The following is a 28,000-nucleotide window of genomic DNA, read 5'->3' on the forward strand; positions in this document are numbered from 1 at the left end:
AGGTGGTAGGAAGGCCCTGTCTTGTGTGGTATCCAACTGTGCATCGATGAATTCCAGCTGTTGTACTGGCATTAGAGTGGACTTTTCTAGGTTCACAAGGAGGCCTAGCTTTGTGAACAGGTCCATTATTATGTGGACGGCTTGGAGAGCATCAATTTCAGATGGGGGCTTGAGGAAATAGTTGTCCAAATATGGAAAAATGATGATATCTTGTTTCCTTAGGTAGGCCATGACTACTGTGAGGACCTTGGAGAACACCCAAGGTGCTATGGATAGTCCAAGGGTAGTACTTTTTACTAGTAGTGATTGGTGCCCATGACAAACTGGAGAAATAGTCTGTGGGCAGAATGTATGGTGTGATAAAGTTCCTCTTCTACCTTGGTGGGTCCCGCGCTTATTGGCAGATTTTTCTAGCCTCAGAGATTCACAGTAGCCCTCAGTTTGGCCACTTTCATGGCTCAAATCTGCTGTTCACTCAGATAACCTCATCACTGGCCAGTATGGGGAAAAAGAGTCAGACCAATCCCCGCAGTTTCTGCTGAGCAACCATGTGGGTCGGGGAACAGCCCAGAGACCTTCCCCTCTGGTGGAACCTCCTGTGTTGGTTCAGGAGTTGGGAGGTTTGGGGGGAACCCGGGCCCACCCTCTACCCCGGGTTCCAGCCCAAGGCCCTGTGGACTGCAAGCTGTCTAGAGTGCCTTCTGGAACAGCTGTGCGACAGCTACAATTCCCTGGGCTACTTCCCCATGGCCTCCTCCCAACAGCTTCTTTGTCCTCACCACAGGACCTTCCTCCTGATGTCTGTTAATGCTTGTACTCCTCAGTCCTCCAGCAGTACATCCTCTCACTCCCAGCTCCTTATGCACCCCTCACTAACTGGAGTGAGAGCCTTTTTAAACCAGGTGTCCTGATTAGCCTTAATTAATTCTAGCAGCTTCCCAATTGGCTACAGTTGTCCTAATTAGCCTGCCTGCTTTAATTAGTTCTAGAAAGTTCCTGAGTGTTCTGGAATAGTCCCTGTTATCTTACCCAGGGAAAAGGGACCTGCTTAACCTGGAACTAATATATCTACCTTCGACCACTTGCTTGTAGCCATCTGGACTGACCCTGTCACAATGGAAATATGAAAGTATGCATCTTGGAGGTTGAGGGTGGATAACCAGTCCCCCTGTTGCAGTGCTGGGATAATAGTAGAGAGGGTAACCATCTTGAAATGTTGCAGTTCAATGAATTTGTTTAGATTGTGAAGGTCTAGGATGGAACACTAGCTGCTGGACTTTTTCTGAATCAGAAAATAGTGGGAGTAGAAACCCTGTCCTCTGTGCTGGGGAGAGACCTGTTCTATGGCTCCCAGTTGCAAAAGCTGACTTATTTCTCCTTGTAGAATGGACTCGTGAGAGGGGTCCCCGAAGAGGAATGCAGAGGGGTGGTGGCAGGGAGGGATAGACAGGAAGGGGATGGAGTATCTTTCCTTCACCAACTCACTTGTCTGAGGTGATGAGACTCCAAGTTGGGAAAAATGGAGTTAGTCAGCTGTCAAACTGTTGGAACATCAGAGATGCTAGGGATGACTGGAACAAGAGAAGACTTCTCAGGGCCTCGACCTCACCTTCAAATTTGTTGGTGCCGGTAGCTCCTTGTCTACGTTTAGTCGGAGGCCTTTGTCTATGGTGTTGGGTGTTGAGGGGTGTATTGTTGAGTTTGGGATCGCGGGTTGAGCTGCTACTTCCCTGAGCATTTCTTTGGTGCTGGCGTGTATATCCTGAGCGCATGAAGTGTAGCTTGGGAGTCTTTAAGGAAGTGCAGAGAGTTATCTGTGTGCTCCTAGAATAGTTTCTGGCCTTTGAATGGTAAGTCCTCTACTGTGGTTTGTACCTCCTTAGGAAAGCCTGAGAGGTGGAGCCAGGATGCGCGCCTCGTGACCACAGCAGTCACGATGAATTGAGCAGTGATGTCTTCAGAGTCTAACAAGGCTTGTAGGGCTTATGGGCTAGGAGTTGTCCCTCTGATATCAAGGACTGGAGTTGCTCCTTTTTGGTCTCTGGTAGATCATGGCAAAGTTTCTTCAATTTGGAGTAGTTCAGATAATTATACTTGGCCATGAGAGCTTCATAATTTGAAATCCTAAATTGGAGTGTTGCTGAAGAGTATGTCTTGCATACAAATAGGTTGAGGCGTTTCCAATCTCTGTCTGGATGGCTAGATCGAGATTGGTACCTACACCCCCTCTTTTGCACTGCATTGACCACCAAAGAATTTGGGGTGGGGTGCGAAAAAAAAATTCAGCATTCTTTGCTGGAAAATAATATTTTCTGTCGGTGCGTTTTCAGGTCAGAGGGATGGAAGCCGGGGTCTGCCACAGAACCTTTGCAGGTTTGAGAAGAGTCTCATTGATCAGTAGTGCGATCTTTGAGGAAGACGATGTGCGGAGGATTTCTAGCAGTTTAGGCTGCTGGTCCTTGACTTCCTCCAATGGCATCTGTAGGGAGTCTGCAATCCAATGGAATAGATCTTGAAAGTGTCTGAAATCATCAGCAGATGTAGGGGGTGGGGGCATAATTGCCTTGTCAAGTGAGGAGGAAAAATGTAAAGTTGGGGGAGCTTTCTCTTCCTCCTCAGTTGGTACTGGTGGCAGTTCAACTTCCTGATGGTGAGAGACCGATGGAGAAGGGAAAAGTGTAGGTCTCTGGGTTTGCTTTCTGGGAGGGATCTTGAATTGTGTCCTGTACATGGCCCAAGGGTCCCACTATGGCCAGTTTGGTGGGAGTGGCACATGTGGCTGCATCCACAGTGGTCTCTGCCAGGATTGGGGGCCAGAGGTAGTCTGCATATAGTGAGGATAAGCCGGTGCAATTTGTCCAGTAGCCAAGGGAACAATGTAGCCCTTGTCCTCCTCTTCTTCCTCCTCCTCACTGGGGAAGGGAGATGCCATCCTCAGCAGAAAGAGGGAGGAATGTCGTGAGTCTGGAGAAGTGGGTAGAAGTGCGGGGACCCCCCATTGAAGAAGCAGAGATTTGGGAGTGTCAGATACCAGCAGGTCTTTAGGGTATCTGAAGTCTTGTAGAAGGGGAAGGAGCATCACTGGTGCTGTTGTAACACACAGTGCTGAAGAGAGAGTTTATGTCCCTGAAATTTCAGAAGATGGTGCCAAAGACTTGGCCATACCGAAGACTTGGCTAGTGCCAAAGATTTCGGCATCGATGAGTCGGTCATTGCTGATGACTTGGTCGGTGCTGATGATTTTGATGGTGCTGAGGTCTTACTCTGCGTCACCGGCTTCATCAGTGCCAGAAATGGGTTGGTGCCATAGCTCCTGCACGTGGGCTGTCTTGGTGCCCAGAGCTGGTGTCAAGGTTCCTTCCCCACTCTGAACTTTAGGGTACAGATGCGGGGACCTGCATGAGAACCCCTAAGCTTAACTACCAGCTTAGATCTGGTTTTGCTGCCACCACCCAAATTATTTATGAGTTATTTGGGAAACTCTGTCTACCTCCCCCCCAGAATATCTCCCTCCCAAGTACTATAACCCTTCCCGGGGGTAGCCTTGATAGACTTCTCCACCAATTTCCTGGAGAACACCGATCCAAACCCTTGGATCTTAAAACAAGGAAAAATCAATCAGGTTCTTAAAAAGAAGGCTTTTAATTAAAGAAAGAAAAGTAAAAATCATCTCTGTAAAATCAGGATGGAAAACAATTTTACAAGGTAATCAGATTCAAAGAGCCCAGAGGAAACCCCTCTAGCCTTAGGTTCAAAGTTACAGCAAACAGAGGTAAACCCTCTAGCAAAAGGAACATTTACAAGTTGAGAAAACAAAGATAAACCTCAAGGAGTCTGGTGGCACCTTAAAGACTGACAGATTTAGTCTGGTGGCACCTTAAAGACTGACAGATTTATTTGGGCATAAGCTTTCGTGGGTAAAAACCTCACTTCTTCAGATAAGGTTTTTACCCACGAAAGCTTATGCCCAAATAAATCTGTTAGTCTTTAAGGTGCCACCAGACTCCTTGTTGTTTTTGTAGATACAGACTAACACGGCTACCCGCTGATACAAAGATAAACCTAACATGCCTTGCCTGTTATTTACAAGTTTGAAATAGGAGACTTGTTCAGAAAGATTTGGAGAGCATGGATTGATGTCTGGTCCCTCTTAGTCCCAAGAGCGAACAACCCCCAAAACAAAGAGCACAAACAAAAGCCTTCCCCCCACCAAGATTTGAAAGTATCTTGTCCCCTTATTGGTCCTTTGGGTCAGGTGTCAGCCAGGTTACCTGAGCTTCTTAATCCTTTACAGGTAAAAGGATTTTGGTGTCTCTGGCCAGAAGGGATTTTATAGTATTGTACACAGGAGGGCTGTCATAACTATAAAGGGAAGGGTGACAGCTGGGGAACGGTGCTGAGAGCTGAAGGTCTGCCTAGATAGGATCTTTAGAACATTTATTTGAGCCAGTATACTCAGTGAGCCCTGGAACTATGTCCCCTGTTGGATGAGGTTGAAGCCACTGACCTAGCCATGGATGTTCTGATGGGCTGTGCCTCAGAGTGTGAGGAGGAGGAAGCCCATTTCTTGTCATCCACGTGATCATAAGATGGGTTTTGCTTCACAGGGCATGGGGGGGGGCGGCGAAGCAGACGACCTGGCAGAGTGTGAGGGAAGAATCTTTGGGGAAGAATCTGGACCAGGGTCTGATGCTGGACATAGCATGAGGAGCAGTTTCAATCTAATGTCCCTGTCATTTCTGGCTCTGGGTTTCAGGCCGAGGCAGTGGGAACACTTTTGTGGGATGTGTGCCTCTCCCAGACACACTGCAGGTGGCCATCTGTTATTGAGAAGGTGGCCCCGCATGAAACACACCTCTTAAACCCAGGAGAGCCAGGCATAAGGGTGAAGAGAAAAGGCTTCCCAGTTGGGAAGGACAGGAAGTGGGAAAAATGGAAACCTAAGCTATGAGAAGAACTGCAAAGATAAAGTTAAAACAAAAAACTTTTTTTTTTAAATAGAAGGAGAAAGAAGAAGAAAAGGGGAAAAAAAGGTAAGGCACTGTCTATGAGGGAATAGGAGAAGTAGGCTCTGCTAGTGGATTCCGTCCCAGACCAAAGGCAGTAGAGAAGGAATTGGGAGTGGTCAGACCACACAAAGCTATAAATACATACTGTGTGCAATGTGAGAGAGGGGAGGTGCGCATGCGTGGTCTGACAGGCACTGCTGGTGAAGATCGCCAGTGGAGCACCCATTGAGACATCACTCGAAGAAGAAGAGTGGGTTAATTTGCAGTGAAGATGAAGACTAAATCTGGTGCTGCTAGTCCTCCAATCCCTTCCACAATTCCTCCTATAAACCCAGAAAAACAGACGAGTTCTCCCACAATTCATGGGGAAAGAACTATAGAGTGACTTACTGCATCACAAAGAACCATTGGATATGCCCCAGAAATCCTAGTGCTACTCATGGGGGAGTCACAGGACCAGGGAAGACAGGGTGGATTCCACAAAACTCATATTCAGCTGCCACCTAACTCTGTAGGTGCTTAAACTCAGTGCTTAAGTTTCTGCAATAAAAGTTCCCAAAGTCCCTATGTTGCTACCTCTAGGCATCTGGTCCTAGGCCTGCCACCTCTCAGATGAGTGTGCTATAGGTTATAAGAGAAGTCCTCCACCTCCCCAGTTTTATGAAAGTAGGCAGCCTCTGAGCATGCCTACCAGATCAGGCCAACATGACTCAGGCAGTGGAACACCTATCTTTCCCCAGTTCATGGGTCACTAGCAGCAATAGACATCTCCCTGCAGCCCAGACTCAGGGCATGTCTACACTTATTTCTGGAGCGATCGACCCAGCGGGGGGTCGATTCATCACATCTAGTGAAGACGTAATAAATCGACCGCCGAGTGCTCTCCCATCGACTCTGGTACTCCACCGGAGCGAGAAGCATAGGCAGAGTCGACGGGAGAGTGTCAGCAGTCGACTTACCACAATGAAGACATTGCGGTAAGTAGATCTAAGTACGTTGACTTCAGCTACGTGAATATGCATAACTTAGATCAATCCCCTCCTCCCCCCGCCCAGTGTAGACCAAGCCTTAGGCACCTACATCCCAGAGTGGGGAAGGGTGTAGGATACTCCCTTCTCACCAGCATCTCCCAGGGGCAAGCTTGGGTGGCACTGTGCTTGTGTGCTGGCTTTGTGGATTGCAGTGTTCCTGTGACTTTTCTAAGGGTATGTCTACACTACGGGATTACTCCAAATTTACAGAATTCGATTTTGGGCAACAGATTGTATAAAGTTGAGTGCATGCGGCCACACTAAGCACATTAATTCAGCGGTGTGCGTCGATTTCCAGAACGTTGCACTGTGGGTAGCTATCCCAGAGCTATCCCATAGTTCCCGCAGTCTCCCCTGCCCATTGGAATTCTGGGTTGAGATCTCAATGCCTGATGGGGCAAAAAACATTGTTGCTGGTTATTCTGGGTACAGCCTCACCCCTCCCTATGTGAAAGCAATGGCAGACAACGTCTTGCGCCTTTTTTCCAGGGTGAACTGTGCAGATGCCATACCATAGCATGGAGCCTGCTCAGCTCAAGACAGCAGTCATGAACATTGTAAACACCTCGCGCATTATCGTGCAGTTTATGCTGAACCAGGACCTGAAAAACCAGGCGAGGAGGAGGCTGTGACTGCAGCGCGGCAATGAGAGTGATGAGGACATGGACACAGAATTCTCTCAAACCGCGGGCCCCAGCGCTTTGGAGATCATGCTGTTAATGGGGCAGGTTCTAGCCGTGGAACACCAATTTTGAGCCCGGGAAACAAGCAAAGACTGGTGGGACCGCATAGTGTTGCAGGTGTGGAACGATTCCCAGTGGCTGCGAAACCTTCGCACGCGTAAGGGCACTTTCATGGAACTTTGTGACTTGCTTTCCCTTGCCCTGAAGCGCCAGAATACCAAGATGAGAGCAACCCTCACAGTTGAGAAGCGAGTGGCGTTAGCCCTGTGGAAGCTTGCAACGCCAGACAGCTACCAGCCAGTCGGGAATCAATTTGGAGTGGGCAAATCTACTGTGGGGGCTGCTGTAATGCAAGTAGCCAAAGCAATCACTGAGCTGCTGCTCAGTACAGGTCATAGTGGATGGCTTTGCTGCAATGGGATTCCCTAACTGTAGTGGGGCAATAGATGGAACCCATATCCCTATCTTGGCACCGGAGCACCAGGGCAGCCAGTACATAAACCGCAAGGGGTACTTTTCAATGGTGCTGCAAGCACTGGTGGATCACAAGGGACGTTTCACCAACATCAACGTGGGATGGCCAGGAAGGGTTCATGACTCTCGCGTCTTCAGGAACACTACTCTGTTTAAATGGCTGCAGCAAGGGATTTACTTCCCAGACCAGAAAATAACCGTTGGGGATGTTGAAATGCCTATAGTTATCCTTGAGGACCCAGCCTACCCCAGCCAATGCCATGAAGCCATACATAGGCAGCCTGGACAGTAGTCAGGAGCTGTTCAACTACAGGCTGAGCAAGTGCAGAATGGTGGTAGAATGTGCATTTGGACATTTAAAGGGTCGCTGGTGCACGTTACTGACTCGCTCAGACCTCAGCCAAACCAATATTCCCATTGTTATTGCTGCTTGCTATGTGCTCCACAATCTCTGTGAGAGTAAGGGGGAGGCCTTTATGGTGGGGTGGGAGGCTGAGGCAAATTGCCTGGCTGCTGATTACGCGCAGCCAGACACCAGAGCGATTAGAAGAGCACACCAGGAAGCGCGGCACATCAGAGAAGCTTTGAAAACCAGTTTCTTGACTGGCCAGGCTATGGTGTGAAAGTTCTGTTTGTTTCTCCTTGATGAAAACCCACCCCCTTCATTGACTCGTTCTCTGTAAGCAACCCACCCTCCCCCTTCAATCCCAGCTTGCTTGCAAAGGAAATAAAGTCACTATCATTTAAAAATCATTTATTCTTTATTAATTGATTATAAAAAGAGGGAGAGAACTGACACGGTAGCCCGGGTGGGGTTTGGGAGGAGGAAAGGAAAAGGCCACTAAAAAAGTTCAATATAATGACAGCCTTTTGGTTGGGCTGTCCACTGGGGTGGAGTGGGAGGGTGCACGGAGCCTCCCCCCCCCGCATTCTTACACGTCTGGGTAAGGAGGCTATAGAACATGGTGAGGGGGGGAGGGCAGTTATACAAGGGCTGCAATAGCATTCTGTGATCCTGCTGCCATTCCTGAAGCTCCACCAGACGCCTGAGCATATCCGTTTGCTCACACAGCAGTAGCAGCGTTGCATCCCGCCACCTCTCATCTCGAGCGTCTCTCCTCTCCTCACGTTGGTCCCTCCTGTCCTCACGTTCACTGGCATCTTTCCTGTGCTTCAATACTGCATCCTTCCCACTCATTCTGATGAGGTCTTTCATTGTGGGTCGATTCCATGATTTTAGAGAACATTTAGTCTCGCATCCTTTTTTTCCGCCGCCTTATCTGAGATAGCCTTCGGGACGGAGGAGGGAGGCTTGAAAAATTTGCAGCTGCGGGAGGGAGGGAGGGGAAAAAAGGGAGAGAAGTATTTAAAAAGATACATTTTACAGAGCAATGCTTATACTCTTTCACGGTGAACAACACTATTCACATGTGATTTCAGTACAAGGTCACATTTTGCATCTTAATATTGAGTGCCTGCGGCTTTGGTGTCAGAGATCACAGACGCAGGTCCGGGCAAAAGAATTCGGCTTGCATGTGGCCACGGTAAGTCATTATCTTTCGGCTTCTGCAGCCTTCAGAAAAGCAGCGCCCTCCTTTCCCACATACCATGCAAAGCCCATTGAGTGCTGTGGTTTTCCTGTTAACGTGCAGCAGCAGTAACCAAACTAACCCCCAACCCCATTCTCTGGGTTGATCGCTTTACCCCTCCCTCCACCACGTGGCTGGTATCAGGGAAGATTCCTGCTAGCCAAACGCGAAAAGCTCAGTGCCAATTCCCCCTCCCCCTGCTTGGCTAGCTGCAGGGAAGGATTTATTTTCAGCCACAGGCAAACAGCCCAGTAGGAACGGCCACCTCTGTCCCCTTAATTAAATTCCCGTATTTCAACCAGGTTACCATGAATGATATCACTCTCCTGAGGATAACATAGCGAGATAAAGAACGGATGTTGCGTGAATGCCAGCAAACACCGGGACCATACGCTGCCAGGCTTTGTCATGCAATGATACCAGATTACTTGCTACTAGCATGGCGCGGTCAAGTGTCCTACCCTGGAGGATGGAATAAGGCTGCACTGCCCACAAACCTTCTGGAAAGGCTTTTGGAGTACCTCCAGGAGAGCTTCATGGAGATGTCCCTGGAGGATTTCCGCTTCATCCCCAGACACGTTAACAGACTTTTCCAGTAGCTGTACTGGCTGCGAATGCATCCCAAGCCCTCAAGGCAAATTAATCATTAAAAAAAGCTTGCTTTTAAACCATGTTTTATATTTACAAAGGTAACTCACCAGAGGTCCCTTCATGGTCTGAGCTAATCCCCTGGGAGGGTACTTCAGTCAGGCTGAGAAAAAGACCCTGGCTGTTGGGGAGAACGGAGTTCTGTGTGCTCTCTGCAAGCTCGTCGTCGTCGTCCTCCTCATCATCTTCCCAGTCCGCAGAATCTTCAGGCATGGCTGAGATTATCCTCTCCTTGGACTCCACGGTCGGGGTGAGGTAGTGGTGGCGGCCCCCCCTAGAATTGCATGCAGCTCAGCATAGAAGCGGCATGTCTGCGGCTCTGCCCCGGACCTTCCGTTTGCTTCTTTGGTTTTCTGGTAGGCTTGTCTGAGCTCCTTAACTTTCACGCAGCACTGTAGTGAGTCCCTATTGTGGCCTCTCTCCATCATGCCCTTGGAGATTTTTTTAAATGTTTTGGCATTTTGTTTTTTGGAACGTAGTTCTGCTAGCACGGAATCCTCTCCCCATATAGCGATCAGATCCAGTACCTCCCGTACAGTCCCTGCTGGTGCTCTTTTTCGATTCTCGGACTGCATGCTTACCTGTGCTGATGAGCTCTGCGTGGTCACCTGTGCTCTCCATGCTGGGCAAACAGGAAATGAAATTCAAAAGTTCGCGGGGCTTTTCCTGTCTACCTGGCCAGTGCAACCGAGTTCAGATTGCTGTCCAGAGCGGTCACAATGGTGCACTGTGGGATAGCTCCCGGAGGTCAATATCGTCGAATTGCAGCCACACTAACCCTAATTCAAAATGGCAATATCGATTTCGGCGCTACTCCCCTCGTCGAGCAGGAGTACAGAAATCGATTTTAAGAGCCCTTTATGTCGAAGTAAATGGCTTCGTTGTGTGGACGGGTACAGGGTTAATTTGATTTAACACTGCTAAATTCGAACTAAACTCATAGAGTAGACCAGGCCTAGGTGTCTAATTTCTTTTTTTGCATCCGGGCCACCGTAACTTGAGTAGGTCTTTGCAATGTGGCTGCTTACACCCAGGTGCTGATCACCTGGGCTACTGTGCAGCAAAGACATATTCTAATTCTCAGTGTCTCTGTTTTTGGGTGTTCAAAGTTGGAGGGCTTGATTTCAGAGGCAGTCAGAAGCCAAAATTCCAGCCAAAGTCAATGGGAGCTGTGGATGCTCAGGCCCTTTGAAAATCAGGCCCAAGCTATTTCAAGTCAGATATGAAGAAGCTGACACCCAAGAACTGTGGCCATTTTTGAAAACGTTAGTTTGATTATCTATAGTCACGTTCTGATGGGCTACTTGAGCCTGTATGTTACACCTGTGCACCAACTCCCAGTAGTCCATGGATAGAATTTCATCATTGACCCCCACACAACGTTAAATTAAGTGTGTAGGAAAGTTAATGGAGTGGAGAAGTGAAACATCCTCTGAGAATTGTGGGAGGGAGAGATAGTAAAGAGACATTGGGAGTGGGTGAAAAAAAGGGACAGTTGGTTCTGTCCTGCCTGTGGAACTCTGCATTATGAGGGACTGTGTCCTCACACAACTTCTGGGGGAGGTATGATAGCAGAGAGCAGATAGGACATATTCTTACCCCTCTCCCCATTCAACTGCAACCTTCAGGATTACTTTCACAAGCAGTGCCATATGTGGGCAAAGTACTCCAGGCTTTTGAAGAGCCAACAGAGAGACGATCTCTTCTGCTCAGCCTGTTACTCCCAGTAATACTGGAGATAGCAATTTTACTTGAGCAAGGAAGCTGGAATGTAAGACAAGTGTAAATCAAGAGATTTAGAGACCAATTCTCTTCTCTGTGGAGCAATTCCATTGACAGCAGAAGCGTTACCAGTGAGTGGAGAATCAGGCCCTACAATTTATTTGTGGTGGTAGGAAGAAAGCTTTGCCTGATGAAGTTATCTTTAACATCGAAATTCACTGCTGTTCCTCCTATTTTCTCTTTCAAGTGCCTAACACCTGGGAAATAATGCCTAGGAACTTCCTCTCTGCATCTCTGATCAAAGGCCACTTTTAAAGAGCATGTGTGTGTTGATACTCCCTGCAGGTTTGTAAAGGTTAGGGTGCTAATGTTTTCTAAATTGTTTTAGTTTCTTACAAGACCAGTAGCTACAGCTGTGTTAAATGTTATGATTTTTATAACTAAAAAGTAACTGTAAAAGCTCTTATTCTTTACAATAAAATAAAAAATAATAATTCAATTCAGCATGTACTCCCTGTTTGTAAGGTTTCTTGGTAGAGTTGAGTTTAACCTGTCATTGCTGCATCTGCTCTTAGGTCTTCTGAAAGAGGATGTGCTAATGGACCTGGCATACAGCGAAAAGTAGTCATGTGTAGAATAGAGCAGTACTGTAGAACTCAGGTGGAAAGACCATCTGCAATACCAGTGTTTCTTGTCCTCTCTGGTGTAGGATGCATAAGTACAGCTGAAGTGAAGACTTGTTTTGAGGTACTGTACTTGAACCACACCCGCAATATCTGGGTGCATTTTTGTATGTGGATGAGAGATATTGGAAATACTATAGGCACTAAATACTGCATTCACCAGTGGCAGAACTATCTTTATTTTAGTTTAAGTAGCCCGTATGCAGCTTGACAGCACTTAAAGAAAGTGGCACTGTGGTTAAGGCAGTTGACTAGACCTCAGGAAATCTGAATTCAATTCCTAGCTCTATCATGGGCTTCCTGTGTGACTTCATCTGTAAAATGGAAATAAAAATACTTACAGATCTCACAGGGGACCCCAGGATAAATTCATTAAATGACTAACACAGACAGATTCTGCAGTGATGTGACTATACACGTATCTAAATACACATCATCCAGAAAGAAAATTAAGGAACAAGTAAACCTCATGCATAATAAAGAGAAATGCAGTATTGAGAGTTACTTGGCTAACAGCCATACAGTTCCCCATTCATTGTAATGGAAGCTGCAAAGCTAAAAGTACCCTTTAAATTGTAAGGTAGTACATAATTGAAACTATATTCCTGAGTCCAGAACCAATTTGAACCCGTGTACATGACCACTAGACTAGGAAAAAGGTGCTTTTAGAAACTGAGTTAGCTAATATGAATGCTCTCTATAAATATATCAGAGGGATAAATACCAGGGAGGGATAGGAATTATTTAAGCTCAATACCAGTGTGGACACAAGAACAAATGGATATAAACTGGCCATCAGGAAGTTTAGACTTGAAATTAGATGAAGGTTTCTAACCATCAGAGGAGTGAAGTTCTGGAACAGCTTTCCAAGGGGAGTAGTGGGGGCAAAAGACATATCTGGCTTCAAGACTAAGCTTGATAAGTTTATGAAGGGGATGGTATGATGGGATAGTCAAAGATCAATTAATTGCCAAAATTAGGCTATTAGCGGTAAATATGCCCAACGGCCTGTGATGGGATGTTAGATGGGGTGGGATCTGAGTTACTACAGAGAATTCTTTCCTGGGTGTCTGGCTGGTGAGTTTTACCCATATGCTCAGGGTTTAGCTGATCGCCATATTTGGGGTCAGGAAGGAATTTTCCTCCAAGGCAGATTGGCAGAGGCCCTAGGGTTTTTTAACCTTCCTCTGCAGCGTGGTGCATGGGTCACTTGCTGGAGGATTCTCTGCACCTTGGAATCTTTAAACCATGATTTGAGGACTTCAATAGCTTAGACATAGGTTAGGGGTTTATTACAGGAGTGGGTGGGTGAGATTCTGTGGCCTGTGTTGTGCAGGAGGTCAGACTAGATGATTATAATGGTCCCTTCTGACCTTGAAATCTATTACTCTAATATATCACCTCATATAGGCACAATTTAACAACTTCCAAATTGTGTTCATTGGCTGTGTTTATCCCAAATTCTCCATCAATGGAATATCTAGATTGGAAAACTGGTCGAGGTAAGGTTAAGGTTAGCAACAACATGTTACTTAACCTCCATCATGTGCTAGTCTTGACATGCCCAACCTTATCACACAATGAGCTAACACACTTGTAACTGCATCTATGCTATGTGTTAAGGCTGCTTTCAAACTTAAATTTTAAAAAGTCAATTTTTCTAGTCTATTCCTCATGTAGACAGGTCTTCAGGATTTGTCTAACTAGAGTTTGTGGTCCCATTTTAACTTGAGTTAATAACTGACTGCCAATTAATTTAAATTAGCTAATGCAATAGTAAATGCTAGTTTAAACACTCCACAAATGTTTGGTGTGTCCTCGAACAAACATTGATGGAGTGTCATGGCTAGCATTTCTCTTTAACTTAGGTATCTGAGAAAATCAACATCATGAAAACAAGAGCAAAGTTTGCAATGTAAAAGGAAGAAATACAAGACTATTTTTAAGAGAGGAAAAGGAAAAACTTTAGTTAAAATATTTTACAATAAAATAATTATGATTATAAATCTCTTTAGTTAAATATGTACACATTACATGGTATTTTAAAAAAGAATGGAACTGGTTAAAGTTTTCAAGCAAATCTAATGCACAAATCCACCATCTTGTCAGCTTTAGATTGTAATGTCAGTTTAACATTCATAAATGGCTGTGTCAGACTAATGGCACTGCTTTGTGCAAAACATAAACAAAATTAAGAAAAAATTCTGCAAAATCCTTCGGTTCCCATGGTAAATTGCTAAAAAAGGTAGTACATACAACACACATTGTGATTGTATACAGAGGTTAGAATGACCAGCACTAATATAACCCCCATATCTACAAAATAATTAACTCCTTGGGTAGCTTTAGTTCTTGTAAACTACAAATTCTTAGTCCTAGCAAATTGTGCTTTTAGGCAGCCACATGGCCAATAAGGTAGATGTTGTCATAAAGGTGCCCTACAAAATCTTCACTAATGTTCTGAGCAGCACGTCGTGTGTTTCGGATAAATTCTCTCTTTGACATTTTGTTCTTCACATGAGGGCTGGTAAGATCAATGGAAAGCAGAATCAAAGAGTAGCATAGTACATAAACTGCATCTAAAGAAAAGAGAACATTATGAAGTTATTGTTTACGGAACCATAAGTATGGATGCCACTTTACAGGCAACTAAAATGACCAGTCCCTGCTCAAGGATCTTACAATCTTAAGGGCTTCCTTGAATAAATATGCACATGAGTAACTTTACTCACATGAGTAGCTCATTGAAAACAATTTATTCTTACTAAAAAGTTATAAAGGCCAGGAATTCACCCTATTTGCTTCAGTGGGATTATTCACAGGGTGTAAAGTTAAGCTTATGTGCAAGTCTTTACAGGCTCAGAACCTATAGAGACCACAGAGATAAAAGGCAGACAAGGGAGAAGGAAAAAGATTCAACACAACAATTTTTTTAAAATCACTTTTTGTACATGGAAGTTGTTTGCCTATCAGGTATGTTTTAGGAAAATCAGTAAGTCAAAAGGTTTTTTTTTTTTTTATTACTATTGTCTGTATTACTGTAGCTCCTGACAGGGAGGAGTTTGTATGCTTATTGTGTACAATATGCGCAGACCTGACCCTCTCCCAAGACTAATCTTTCTATCTTTAGAAAAATTTAATTAGACCCTGATTTAAACCCACTATGAAAAGTAACATTTTCCAAAGTATATGTAGATAAATATAGTCTGATTCACTGCACAGAAGTCCTCTCTTCTTACCAGGGCTAAGGCCAAGCTCTCTCATCAAATCAGGATTACAAGCACAGAATCTGTGTGAGAACTTTGTTATAAGAGTCTCAAGATACTCCCCACGCTCCTCAGGGGCATGAATGTGTTTGAAAAACTCTCTCAGTGCATTTGGCAAGAACTGATTTCTGAAGTTGTGCAGTGTCACAAGGTCATCCAAAACATCTCTCCTGGTTGAAAAAAAAAAAATAGAGAAATTTCCTTTCTTCTGTTTAAACATTAAACAAAGTTTCAGAAATTAAAATGAAGATTTCTTAGAGTCTGAATTATAGGTATTTTCTGTCATGAGAAAATGAAGGAAAAATCCAACAATGATAAAACAAGAACAGGAAACACGTTCCTGAGACTGCTACGTAGTGTACAGTTCAGCCTAATACTTTAGAGAAATTATAATAAAGCAATATTCTAAATTTGCACACACAGAGTACAGAGGAAATTGAGGCTGCAACAATACCTGACAAAGCTAAGGAAACCACAGTAAAAGGAATAAATATACAATATGCCTTTCAGGGCCTATATACATTAACAAGCAGTTAAGGCAGCATTCTGTTAAAACCAGGCTCAACTAAGGTGATATTCACTCATGGTGCATAGGGCCGGCATACAGACCCTCCACAACACTTAGTTTCCATGGGAGTGCATGCTCCATCTATCCCCTGAATATCAAAAGGGCTCGGCATGCAAGGGAAATCTGGAAGCCAGCCAGGGGAGAGGCAAGAGATCCACAATGTACTGATCCAGTGGCTGAAACATCCCAAGTAGGGGCTGTGGAGCATCAGTATCAAGAATTCCAGCCTATGGTCTACTCTTTTGCACATCTACAATTCCCACATCCCAGTCCAAACATAGTGTCTTGCTTAAAGCCTGGTTACGCATTCTTTGGGGAGGAAAGGTGAATTGCATTCTTAAGAAACAGGAAAAAATATACACAGCAAAATATTAATAACATTTCAGTGCTAGACAGCACAAAGATCGCCTATGTAAGGTGACATTCCAGTTACAAATATAACTTAAGCTTGGAACTGAAAATGTGGAAAGAAGTACACTATCTGACCTTTAATAGATAAACACAGTATGCTTATATACAGTGGTGCATACACACACATGCTAGAACTGAGTAAATGTTCTGCTTTAGGAATAATATATTTTAGCTGAATCTCCGTGTTTGCTCTTTACTTCAAATTTTTCTAATTAAGATTATTTTTCATTAGATTAGTACACATAAGAAGAGTGATTACAGAAAGGTATTACAGACTGAAAATGAATATAGCATTTTCCCCTCATTACAGATTCAAATTACCTTTCATCAAGATAGATCCTCAGTTTCTTCCAATTTAGTGTTCTTGTACAAAATATAAACTTAGCTATTTCCTTTGGTGAATCATCCAGTATACCCTTGGACATAAAGTAGTTAACTCCCTGAGACAAAAAAAAAAAAAAAGACATTTGTATATAAATAAGATTGGTCTTAACAAATCTTTTATGGGAAAATATTGTAATGAGTAATATTGGAACATAAGACTGCTAATGTTTTAGCATAATACCTCCTTCATCCTCTAAATGGCATTTCAACATGCACAATACAATCTAAAATTAATATAAATCAAATGCAAATAAGATTAATGTAACATTATGGTTGAAATTTTACATGTACTAACAGTAGGAAATTCAAAATTACATATCCCACAGCAAGCATAATTTGGCTCTGTTGTATTTTCTCTTACTATTTTTCTGTCATCATATGTATATACACGGTGATTAAATTATGTTTGTTGTAGGGACCATAATTTATAATTTCCTAACTATGGTGCATATAAAAATCTTGGCCATAATGTGCTTTTTGCCTTTAATTTCTTTTTATTTAAAACATTGATTTCAATGTTCTTCCATGTGTATGGGTTCACATTCAAATAAATGCACTATATACATTTAATTAAATGTATAATAACTCAAATAAATGCAAGTGTGTTTATTCAAAGTGCAGATCCAGATACACACACATATACGTACAGTATATATGTATAAAAAAATCCAACAGCACTCTGCCTCTCCCTAATTTAAAAAAAAGTTTAGAAAGTGACAGAATGAACATATACCTCTATTCACTTATTTATTACTTCTACATTACAACCATTTTTTCACACTTTGCCAAGCACACACTTCTCACTGAGAAATATGTACATGCCAAATTTGAACATGTAAATACAATATTTAAAATATTTTTGGATGCTTTTCTTGAATTTAGATATCTCAAAGCATGAAAACTACTTTTGTCATGGTCTTATAATTCAAAAGCAGCTTACTGGATTTTAACCAAAAATTTTGGGGAGGGGTGGGGAAAAGGAGAAAAAAGAAGAACAGCCATGACAAATTTAAACTCAGAGCGTAACTTTTTTGGGAAGGGGCTTAAACTCAAATTGCGTCTTCAGCAGTAAATATGGCATCACTACCATGATAGTATAATGCTGAAATATGTAAAAATGTGCAATCTAATGCATTCTCTTAATTTGCTTTAGACATCAGTGTATCAGTGCAACTCCCTAAATCACCAAATAAGATAACCCTTACAATTTTTTTTCTCATTATAAATCTTCCGATTCCAGGTACTTTACAATATATTGCAAATTTCCCCTTTTGGTTTAAATAATATCTATAAAGACACAGTGGGGGCAACCTAGCACTTTGTTTATAAGCAACCTTCCCAATGATGACAATTGAAGTTCTGCATAAATAAGAAGTGCAGGACAGCTTTTAATCTGGAACGTTATTTTATAAAAAGTGAGACAGTTAAGTAAGACAGAAAAGCTGAACCATGTCAAGCAAACTAGAAATGAAACTAGAAAATAAACCTTGAGATGATGACCAGGGACTTCACTTCAGAGACCTAAAACTCAGGGAAAGACTAGCACACACATATACAACACACATAATATGCTATTTAGCCTTTTTTTAATATTTTTTTTACACTGGTTCATAATTTGTTTTTATATTTGTGGAAAATGTTACTTGAAGTAACATAGTTCTTTGGTTATAATCAAAACAATGTTTTAAATATATGCAACAAATTAAATATATGCAAACAATTTTCTGTTAGGAACAAGGAATCTAGGCAACTTTAGGGCCTGATTCAGGTAAGCATCCGTATTCAGGGCAGCACTTAAGCATGTGTTTAAATTAAAGCATGAACTTACGTATGTGCTTAATACCCATTGACCTAATTGGGATTTATCTGGGCTTTTTCGAATAGGAATGGCCTTAAACCCATGCTTAAGTGCTTTTCTGAATCAAGGCTTAAATGGGAAACTAAAATGGATTATCAAAATGATTAAACAATTGCTCACTGATGCCTCAGGATTTTGACAATTGCTTAAATATGACAAAAAGCAAAACAGCAACACTACAATATGTCATTACATCTTCTGTTTAACTCTGCCTCCTTAATCTTGCATCCTGATTCAACAAAACACTAAAGTACGTGCTTAACTATAAGCATGTGCTTAAAGTGTTCAGGTGAACTGGGGCCTTGAGGAATATCCTATTTTTAAACAAGCTGTGTCCTCACAGCACTTACTCCTCTTACTACAGTGTTACTAAAAGAGGGAGACATTGGACAATCTGAACAGAAATGGATTTACCATCTACTTTCACAATGAAAAAAAGTCCCTGTCTCTATAGAGACAATCTGAAATTGTTCTCCCAGAGCTGGGAGATGCTGCAAAACATTTCTGTGCTATATAAGGCTCTTTATGACCAACAGTGTGTTGTTGGTACTCATTGTACAAGGTACCAGCTCCTCATTTGACATCCTCAACCCACCCTAGCTCTGCTTCCTTCTTTTATTGTATCTTCTTCTGTCAATGTCATCTCCTCACTCATTTCCTTTTCCTCTTTTTCACACACACAAGGTGTGATTGTATATTCATTTCAACACAATAACAGTGCCACTTTTGAGTTGCTGTTATTTCTCCCCAAATAACAAATACTTTGAACCAAATTGAAATGGTTTCTTTTTTAAGATTTTCCCTATTTTTTGTTTGCTCACATTGAGTGAACGTTATTTGTAAGGACACTGGACAATCTGCTCGCTGTTGTATCATACTGTTGTATGTTTATGGCATCTCTGTCACCTTCCTCCCCCACAAAATAAATCACCTTTATTACGCATGTTCAGCTATCAATGTACACTATTTGAAGGGCATAATTCTACAAGAAAGCTAAAACTAAATGTCAGATAATCCGCTTTAAAGTCCCATTGCACTGATCCGTCTTAAGCAGGCATCTGAGGATTCCCCCAGCAAAGGGCAATCCTTGGCTGCAGTAAAGCCAGTCAATTGAGCTTTGTCACCTGTTTCTCACCAATTTTTGGGTAGGAGCGGTTTAAGGCTGGTGGGGGCACACTGGGTGTGTGTGTGTGTGTGTGTGTGTGTGTCAAGGACAATATACTCTGGCAATCATGGTCCAGTGGAATGGTCCTTAGAAGACTTTTCCAGCAGCCATGATTTACAGCAGTTTGATGGCTGCTCTAAATTGTGTCTGTGGCCAGCTTTGTCCTTTGGCTATCCTCAGGATTGGGGGCTTAGAAAAGGTGATTTAGAACTACCTGTGTCTTCCTTCCCCATTGTGCTGTTTATGAGCTCAGCAAAGCCCAGGATGCAATCTTAAATTTAAGACGGGCTATTTAAAGTATATGCAACTAACAGTCATCATTGTGGGCTATGCTTGACTAGGGAGGCAAGTAACTATCACAACAGGTTCTAGTTTATGGTCACTAGTTGTTCATGCCACCCCTTTCTCACGTTACCAATTAATTCCGATGCATTACACCAGTTCTCAGAGGGCTGAGGTGCTCTTTGAAGCATATCTGGATGATTATCGGACTGCATTGCCAAGGATGTGTCTTGAGAAAGGGAAGATCAGATTGGAGGGATTTATTAGAGATGCCACTCAGAGTTGTAGAGAATTTGATTACTGGAAAGGGGCCAGTGTGGACAGCTTTTATTTTTATCATTTGTTTACAGCTCTGTACTTTCCTGTAGATATATTATGGTAGGTATCTTGTAGCAGCTATTATAGATAATTAAGGTTGCAAGTGGTTTACATTATAACAGCTCTTTTTTTATATGCCCATAACTTTCTGCAACTATTCATCTTTTAGGCTGAAATTTTCTATGCTTATGCCTGATGATGATTTGGGTTTTTTTTAATAAAAAGTTTGAACAAAATTAATTGACAGTTCTGAGTTATGGGACAGTAAAACACATTTTTGCCAATGGCTTTAATCACCCTTGCCCCCCTCCCCATCCACCCCCCAAAACACACCCTAACTATACTTTTCTTATCAGGGTTAATGCAAAAATTGGGTAAAGTTTAACATTTGGCATACATAGTTCTGAGTTTTGTGTATTTGCTTAGCTTTGGATAAATACGTTTAAAATACAAAAAGATGATTGAAATAAATAATCACTACTGAGCAGGACAGTGAGCATCTGCTAAGATTTTTAGCACATTTTCATTAACTACTCCCATATGTGACAGCACTGGACATTCTCTCTGCTGGAACTCATTAGAGAGTTCACGTAGGAGCAGGGGCTGCTGTTCTCAGTCTGCTGCTAACACTATTAATATGGGATAGATTGTAAATGCACCATTGATACACATAGCAAAAACTACAAAGTATGTTCTCTCCACAAGTTTTACTGTACTCTGCAATATTCTGCAGATTGTAATCTCTTACTTTACAAAAAGTCAGAGAATACCAGACTGGGAGTCAGGACAGCTAGGATCTAGTCCCAGTTCTGCCATTGGCTCACTATGGGAAGCTAGGCAAATTGCCTCCTCTCTGTGTGCTTCATCTGCCAAAAGGGGATAATGATCATAGAATCATAGAATAACAGGGTTGGAAGGGACCTCGGGAGGTCATCTAGTCCAACCCCCTGCTCAAAGCAGGACCAACCCCCAACTGATGTTTTATCTGCCTTTGTAAAGCACTTTGGGATCTATGGCTGAATACTACATACATATTAAGTATTATTCTACTGCACTATAGCAAAGATACAGCCAGTATAAAATAAACAGTTGCAGTGTGACTGCTGTGTTAGGTTTCTGCAAGAAGGAGTTATCTTCAGCTAAACGATAGGCCTGATTCTACTAAGCTCAGCATGCCTCCTTCACAGTGCCAAGCATTCTCAACTCCCACTGAGGTCAAATGGGGACACTCATGCCACCCTCATACAATTCACTTCAGTATGCTGTATATTTGAAAGCCTAACTGGGAAAATGGAAATAGTAAATCCAGGTATTTTCCCTTTTTTACTTTATTTATTTATTTAAGAAAAAGATTTCAAATGCAACACCATCTTAAAACTTTAAGGTGCAGTTAATTTTTTTTAAAAGTTAGAAAATAGAGCGGTTCAAGTTTCAACAGTAAAGTAAGCTCAACTGCTTAGATTGTAAGCTCTTTAGGGCCTTGTGTACAGTGCCTAGCACAGTGGGGTTTCTCCCTGACTGGAATTTCCAAGCACTAGTCTATTCTCCTGGTTAAATGTTAAGCTTAATACATTACTGTTTATGTACTAAAACATATTCCATTAAACATATAAAAAGGCATAATGTGTCCACATTACTATGGATTATTTACATGGGTATATTAAGGCTGAGAAACCAATCACTCAGGAGTCAAGAAATGCAGAGATAATGTTGAACATTCAATTTGAACTCTGCCTCCTTGTGCATATGCTTTAAAGCACAGTCATTCAACATGGGAGGCAGAGAAGGTAAGGTACTAAAGTGGGACTCATAAGACCTGGGTTCTATTCCCGGCTGTCACTGGCTTGCTGAGTGACCTTGGGCCAGTCACATCCCCTCTTTGTGACTAAGTTTGCCTATATGTAAAATGGGAATAAATATTGACCTATTTATAAAATGCTTTGAGATCTACAGATAAAAAGTGATCAATACATATGTATGTTATGGATTATTTTTAGCCTAAAAAATTAAAAGTTACACAGCTTCCAGAACTTGCAATTTCTTAGATTCAGAGCTTTTTGGCTTGACATCTCTTGAATGCAGACTTTCTAATGTGGTTCAGCACTCTAGACCACTCTGCTTTTCAGTGTGACATATGACATTATCCTGCAGTATCCTTGTAGCGGGGCAGTCAACCCACTCCAGTCAGAAAGGGATTAAAAACAGCCAAGGCAGGCTGGTTGGGTAGTCAGCCACAGGTGTGGTTGCACCCAATTAGGGCACAGCTGGCCCTGATAAAAGGGCAGGCTGAGAAAGGAGACTCTTGCTCCAGCTGGGAGCAGAGAGGACCAGACTGCCTGGGAGAGCAAGCAGGGTACCTGAGACAGAGCAGGGCTGGGGAAGGGCAGGCAGAGCTGAGGCGCTCTGGCCTGGTGAGTTCTCAGGCTGAAGCCTTGCTAAAGGCCAGGGGAGGTACTAGGGCTGCAGGGAGGCAGCTGGGGTTACAAAGGCAGCAGGTCCAACCCTTGCCAGTGCTGAGTGCCCCTGAGAGAAGGGTCTAGATGATGACTGGCATAGCCACTGAGGCAACGTGAGTATAGGGGGTTGAGGTTCCCCTGGAAGGGGAGACCCAGAGTGTGGGGGCACTGCCGTGGGGCGGCACCCCAAGGTAAGGGGCACCGAGGGCCAGGACTGACATGGGGCCAGAGGTGGTGGAGACAACAGGGTAGGTAAACAAGGGCGAGAAACTGGCCAGAGGAGGGTGCTCCTGAGCTGGATGAGCTAATGCCTGGACTGATCAGTAGGAGGCGCCGTGCTAGTGAGTTGGTGCTCTGCTACATATGGTGGAGAATGTGGGCATTTTCGGCCCACCCCAATAAAAGGGGAACTGTGAGGACTGGGCAAGGTGTGCCAATATAGGGGAAGGGGATGATGGATCCCGCCTAGGTAGAGGGTTTTTTTTTTTTTGCAGAGGGCTCTTATGCCATCCCTGGCTGGACTCCAGCATCAATGCCCCAGCGAAAGGGGACTGGTGAGCAGTGAGGAAGACTAGAGACTCTGCTACAGGTGAGCCAGGAGGGACAATGGGAGATGTATTGGGCCCTGCAGGAACAGAGGGGGCAGCTGCTTGATAAACAGCGAGCCCTTGTAAGACTACTGAGGAAGGAATCCAGGAGAGACCACAGAGTGGTGAGAAAAGCCCTGCGCCAGGAGGCCAGTGGCGGAGTACAGGGCTTGTTATGCCTGCAGGAGGCGTGGACATTTATGGAGGGATTGTTCCTACTGGGATGGGGGCAAAGTACTTCACACAGAGCAGGGGAAGGGACAAGGCCCTGGGAAGGCCCGCTGGGTGAGGAAACCCAGGGGACGATGGACATGTTGGGCCTGTGGGCAAAGTGGACACCTGCAGTGGGAGTGCCCATGCCAAGGTGGAGGGTCCAGTTGAGCTCCAGCAAGAAGGGGGGACCCAAGACAGAGTATGAGAGGCCCAAGGCAGCAGATGGGCAGGGAGTCTACTTTGGCTGCTGCAGGTAGGGCCATATTAAGAGGCACTGCCCCCCAGGGAAGGGTGGCCAAAGAAGGACGTGCCTGGGAACCCAGAAGGGGCAAAGATGAGCATGATCAACACTGCTATGAAGGCGGTAGACCTGCCAGAGAGCCACCAGCGTGAGGTGGCAGAAAAGGGGACTGAGACACAGGCTGAGAGGGAGCAGGCTATGACAGGAACCCAGGCCCGCCAGACAGCAGAGTCAGAGCTGGAGAAGGCCAACAAGGAGAAGGAAGACCTGGGCCTGCGGTTGAAAGGAAAGTGAAGAGAAGTGAATGTGACTGGCAGGACATCTCTGGGTCACAGAGGCTAGAGGACGCCCCCTACCGCCAGGGCATGGGACTTTGAGAGAGAGAGAGAGTGAGTGAGTGAGTGTGTGTGTGTGTGTGTGTGTGTAGCAGGGCAGTCATCCCACTCCAGTTAGGTGTCGTTGCACCCAATTAGGGCACAGCTGGCCCTGTTAAAAGGGCAGGTGGAGAGAGGAGACTCCTGCTCCAGCTGGGGAGCAGAGAGAACCAGGCTGCCTGGGAAAGTAAGCAGGGTACCTGAGACAGAGCAAGTGTACAGGACCTTTGGTCGAATGGGGAGCCTAACTCTCAGGGATGGGTTGGAAGATCTTTGGCCCACTGAGACCCCCATAAGACATGGATGCTGTTCTTGAGCTGAAGCTGTGAAGAATTTACGACCACAGGAAATACCTGTGTGGGGTTTGAAGGACTAATCACCATCCAAAGCTTTTGTTGGAGTTAGGGGGTCATCTCTGGTCAGCTTATTAGCATGCATGTAGGGGATTTTTATTGTTAATTTTTTTCTGTAATGCTTTCCCCTTAAGAATAAATGTGCTTGCTTAGAAAGAACTAAGTGTGGTAATTAACTGTGGCAATTACACTGTGTGCTGTCTCTGATTAGAGAAGTGATTCAGGCCGGCTTAGGAAATCTGTCTTTTGCTGCACAGTACAGTATGGAGACTGTGCAGCCTGGAAATGCCCTGGTCAGGAGGGACAGAGTCATGTCTCCACTTAAGAGAAGTGACATCTGAGGAGCCTAGAGCGGGTGCCCTTGTGGGACTATAGAGGGGTAATACAGGTGCAGTTGCCTTGAAATGTGACATTCAGGTCAATTAAAAAAAAATAAACTATGAACATGATATTCCATTTTCAATTCTCATAACTTTTAGACAGCTGAACATTTCCCTCTAGCCTAGCTTATTCCTTAAAGATGTATAAAACAAGCCAATTTGATGTTTTTACCATGAGCTGTTGAATTAACTTTGCACAAGAATTTGGACAGACACATATGGGAAAGGGAGTATTTTCTGCACATAAGCTTAATTATAAAACAAACAAAACAAACTAATCAATCTTGCTCAAAACTTCTGAAAAAAAATCACTTCTAAACTGGAAAGCATAGAAAATCCCCCTCATCAGCCAAGTCATGAATTAGTCTGACAAAATTAGGAGCAATTGGGAAAAAAAGAGAGGAGGATGAGAAAATAAGCTGAATGTCAAACTTAATTATAGATACACTATATTCACTACAATTTAGAACATTATTATATTGTATGGGTGAAATCCTAGGCCCACTAAAGTCAATAACAGTTTTACCATTGACTTCAGTGGGGCCAAAATTTCACCCTTTATCCACAAAGGAAAACATTAATAAAAACATTAATTCAGTTAAGACTATTAACATTAGGAGTAAAACAGAAACTGGACATCTTTTCTGAGGCAAATGTTCTCCCTCTCACCTCTACTTATAGTTTAAGTGCATAACTGTGCCTCATAATAATCTTTGAAGCATACTTTATGATTATGACTATATTTCAGACAGAAAATTAAATCTACCCATGACACCTCCAAACTTTGAGTAATAAATCTGCATAATATGGAATGAGTATTGTGTGGGAAAGTTTCACACACACTGTACATTATTTAGAATAATATATGGCAGAAATTAAGTTGGCCGATTATCAAAAATAATTCTCAAACTCTTAAATTCTTGATACACTTGGAAGTAAAAAACAAAATAGATTTTAGCTATGAGGATGCTCAATGGAATAAAAATAAAAAACAAGTCTTGCACATGCATAAGGAGGTTGTCATGTTATGTGTAAACAGGTGGTCAGGTACATCCTTCAGCAGAATGTGGTCACCTGCCATGAATTATGCAAGCTCATGCACACAGTCAATACAGTATATACAGCAGATTTCACAATGTCATGCACACAACAATGGTGAACCAGATAATCCTACCACAAAGTGTGCAGGCGCTCTCCCCCACCCCGTGAGCCACTGCTAGCTCTGGAGCTGTTGCTGTGGAGCTTGGTTACCCATTTTCATGACATGGGCGGTGTCCTTTGGAGAATCTTGCTCCTGTGGCCGTAAGTATCCTTATTTTTATAATATTTTAATCAGGTCTGTTACTAAATGTAAAGCAGAGTTGGGCAGGAAGTTTTTAGACATAGGATTTGTAATAATGGAATGTCATTTCATATCATATCAGTCACAGTGTCCTTATAGTAATAATTCTGCCAATATCACAGTTGTAAAGAAAATAAACAAGTGAATGTTCTTGGAACTTTCAGGCCCAGAACACTTCCTGCCAGGCTGTGGTGCTCCACAGGGAGAGAAGATCAGAAGCGGTTAGGAGATACAATGAAATTCCAGGCTCTCAAGGGACCTGAAGCTGACTATATTTCAACTGACAAATGGACCATTGTGAATTCTGACATAGCAAATGTATTATACTACATTTAATATATAAATTAGCCTATTTTATAGAATATTTACAAATTGTTAATTTTCATGTAATATAAAAATTACTTATATTTGTATATAGTACATTTTTTTTTCTGAAGAATCCCAAAGTGCTTTACACTATACAAAAATTACTTCACCGCTAAATTGGAGTGTAACTGCACATTGCAGTTTAGGACAGGATGTGAAGAATAATATTATATCCAATTAAAACTGCAAGGGGAACTGTAAGTAGGCAGAGCTGTTACCAGATTTAGGACTAGGCCTGGCCTTGGCCTAGGGTTAGCACTTGTACTCTTGTAAACAAATCTTAAATATCTCAGTGTAAAGTCTCATTTGTAAAATTTCATCTCTAGTAGTATCTCCACTAAGATTATTCTGGAAATAAATATATGAATCACTCTTAACCTGAGCTGCACAACACTGATAACTTCAGTGGGAGTCTAGAGTATTCTGCCCTCTTCTTGTACTGTATCAAAAGAATTGACTATTATATTTTGTGATCTATAAAAAGGGCATGGCTTTCAGCAGTCAAATAAAAAAAAAATGTGAGCCAGGGCAAATGAGACTCAAAGAATTTAAACCAAATCACTTTATTGTATTGGCTTATATGACTGCTTTATCATTTTGTCCCGCAATTGTACATACACATTATCTGTGTGATACTGACATAGCAAATCATTTGTTTCTAAACACCAAACTGAAAATAAAAATTTACTACTCTGGATTTATCCAATTACCACTTGTGTGTCTTTATTATACAAATATACTTAGAAAGTGAAAACTCAGTTTTGTTCAGTGTGATTTACCATCTTTTTGCAGGAAATGTGATGCATAAGGAATCTAATTTTATACACAAGGGAATATTTTCAAAATGCTGGTGGGGTTTTTACCACATGTATCCTAGGTTAAACCTGGTTCAACTCTCAAATTTCTCCTTACACAAGCAAAGATATAGCTAGATTGGGAAAAAGCAGAAGATAGTTTGGTTTTGATTAGTTATATGAATTAATAGGTAACAATTTTTTTTTTAGTTCTGAGAGATTTTTATTTAAAATGTACATATTTAATGTAACAGAATGAGTTAAGTTTATTAAAAAGGAAACATTCAGAAAAATCAAAATCACTGCTATTTACGAAAGTTCAGTCTTTAACAGTTTTGTTCCATTAGTGTAATTTTATAGTATATGTATATAGGCAGGGTAAGTTAACAGATATTATTTCAACATTTGCACCTTGAAATTGCAGGTTTGTGTATTGTTTTTGAAGACTGCTTATGAACAGTGTCGCTCACCATCCTAGATGCAATTGGTGTTCCGCTCTATGGCAGGTTTCATCTGCATTTAGGGCTTGAGCCTGCTCCACTGAAGTTAATTGGAGTTTCGGCACTGACTTCAATGAAAGCAGGATAAAGTCCATATTAGCTAAAGATTTTTTTAAAATATTTATTTTTGTGGGCATATCACAACCATTTTTGAAACTGCCCATTGTTTTATCTACCAGGATCCCACCTCCATGTCAGGATGTGGTTATGAATTTCTGACATCTGTTAGACTGCTGAGCAGAGTACTTATGAGTCAAGCAAGTAAATGATATGCCTGGGAACTGTAAGCATTAAAAATCAGTA

The 28,000-nt window shown here is 42.8% G+C and overlaps 1 protein-coding gene and 1 long non-coding RNA gene across 2 annotated transcripts in view; one reads left to right on the forward strand and one right to left on the reverse strand.

Annotated features, from left to right (window-relative positions):
* Positions 1 to 13,778: 13,778 nt before the first annotated feature.
* FBXO8 (F-box protein 8) overlaps positions 13,779 to 28,000 on the reverse strand; it is a 28,342-nt gene continuing 14,120 nt past the window's right edge. The window contains exons 4-6 of the mRNA XM_005300055.5: positions 16,406 to 16,524; positions 15,079 to 15,275; positions 13,779 to 14,418 (exon numbers count right to left, since the gene is read on the reverse strand). Coding sequence (XP_005300112.1) covers positions 14,231 to 14,418; positions 15,079 to 15,275; positions 16,406 to 16,524 — 504 coding nt within the window. The 3' untranslated portion in view covers positions 13,779 to 14,230. The remainder of the gene's footprint in view (positions 14,419 to 15,078; positions 15,276 to 16,405; positions 16,525 to 28,000) is intronic.
* Positions 16,944 to 27,104, forward strand: LOC135983685 (uncharacterized). Its single transcript, XR_010601427.1, has 2 exons — positions 16,944 to 22,502; positions 23,042 to 27,104. It is a non-coding gene; the product is annotated as an uncharacterized LOC135983685 (long non-coding RNA).

The sequence above is a fragment of the Chrysemys picta genome, chromosome 5 (assembly GCF_011386835.1).
Source record: "Chrysemys picta bellii isolate R12L10 chromosome 5, ASM1138683v2, whole genome shotgun sequence".
Classification (NCBI taxonomy): Eukaryota; Metazoa; Chordata; order Testudines; family Emydidae; genus Chrysemys; species Chrysemys picta.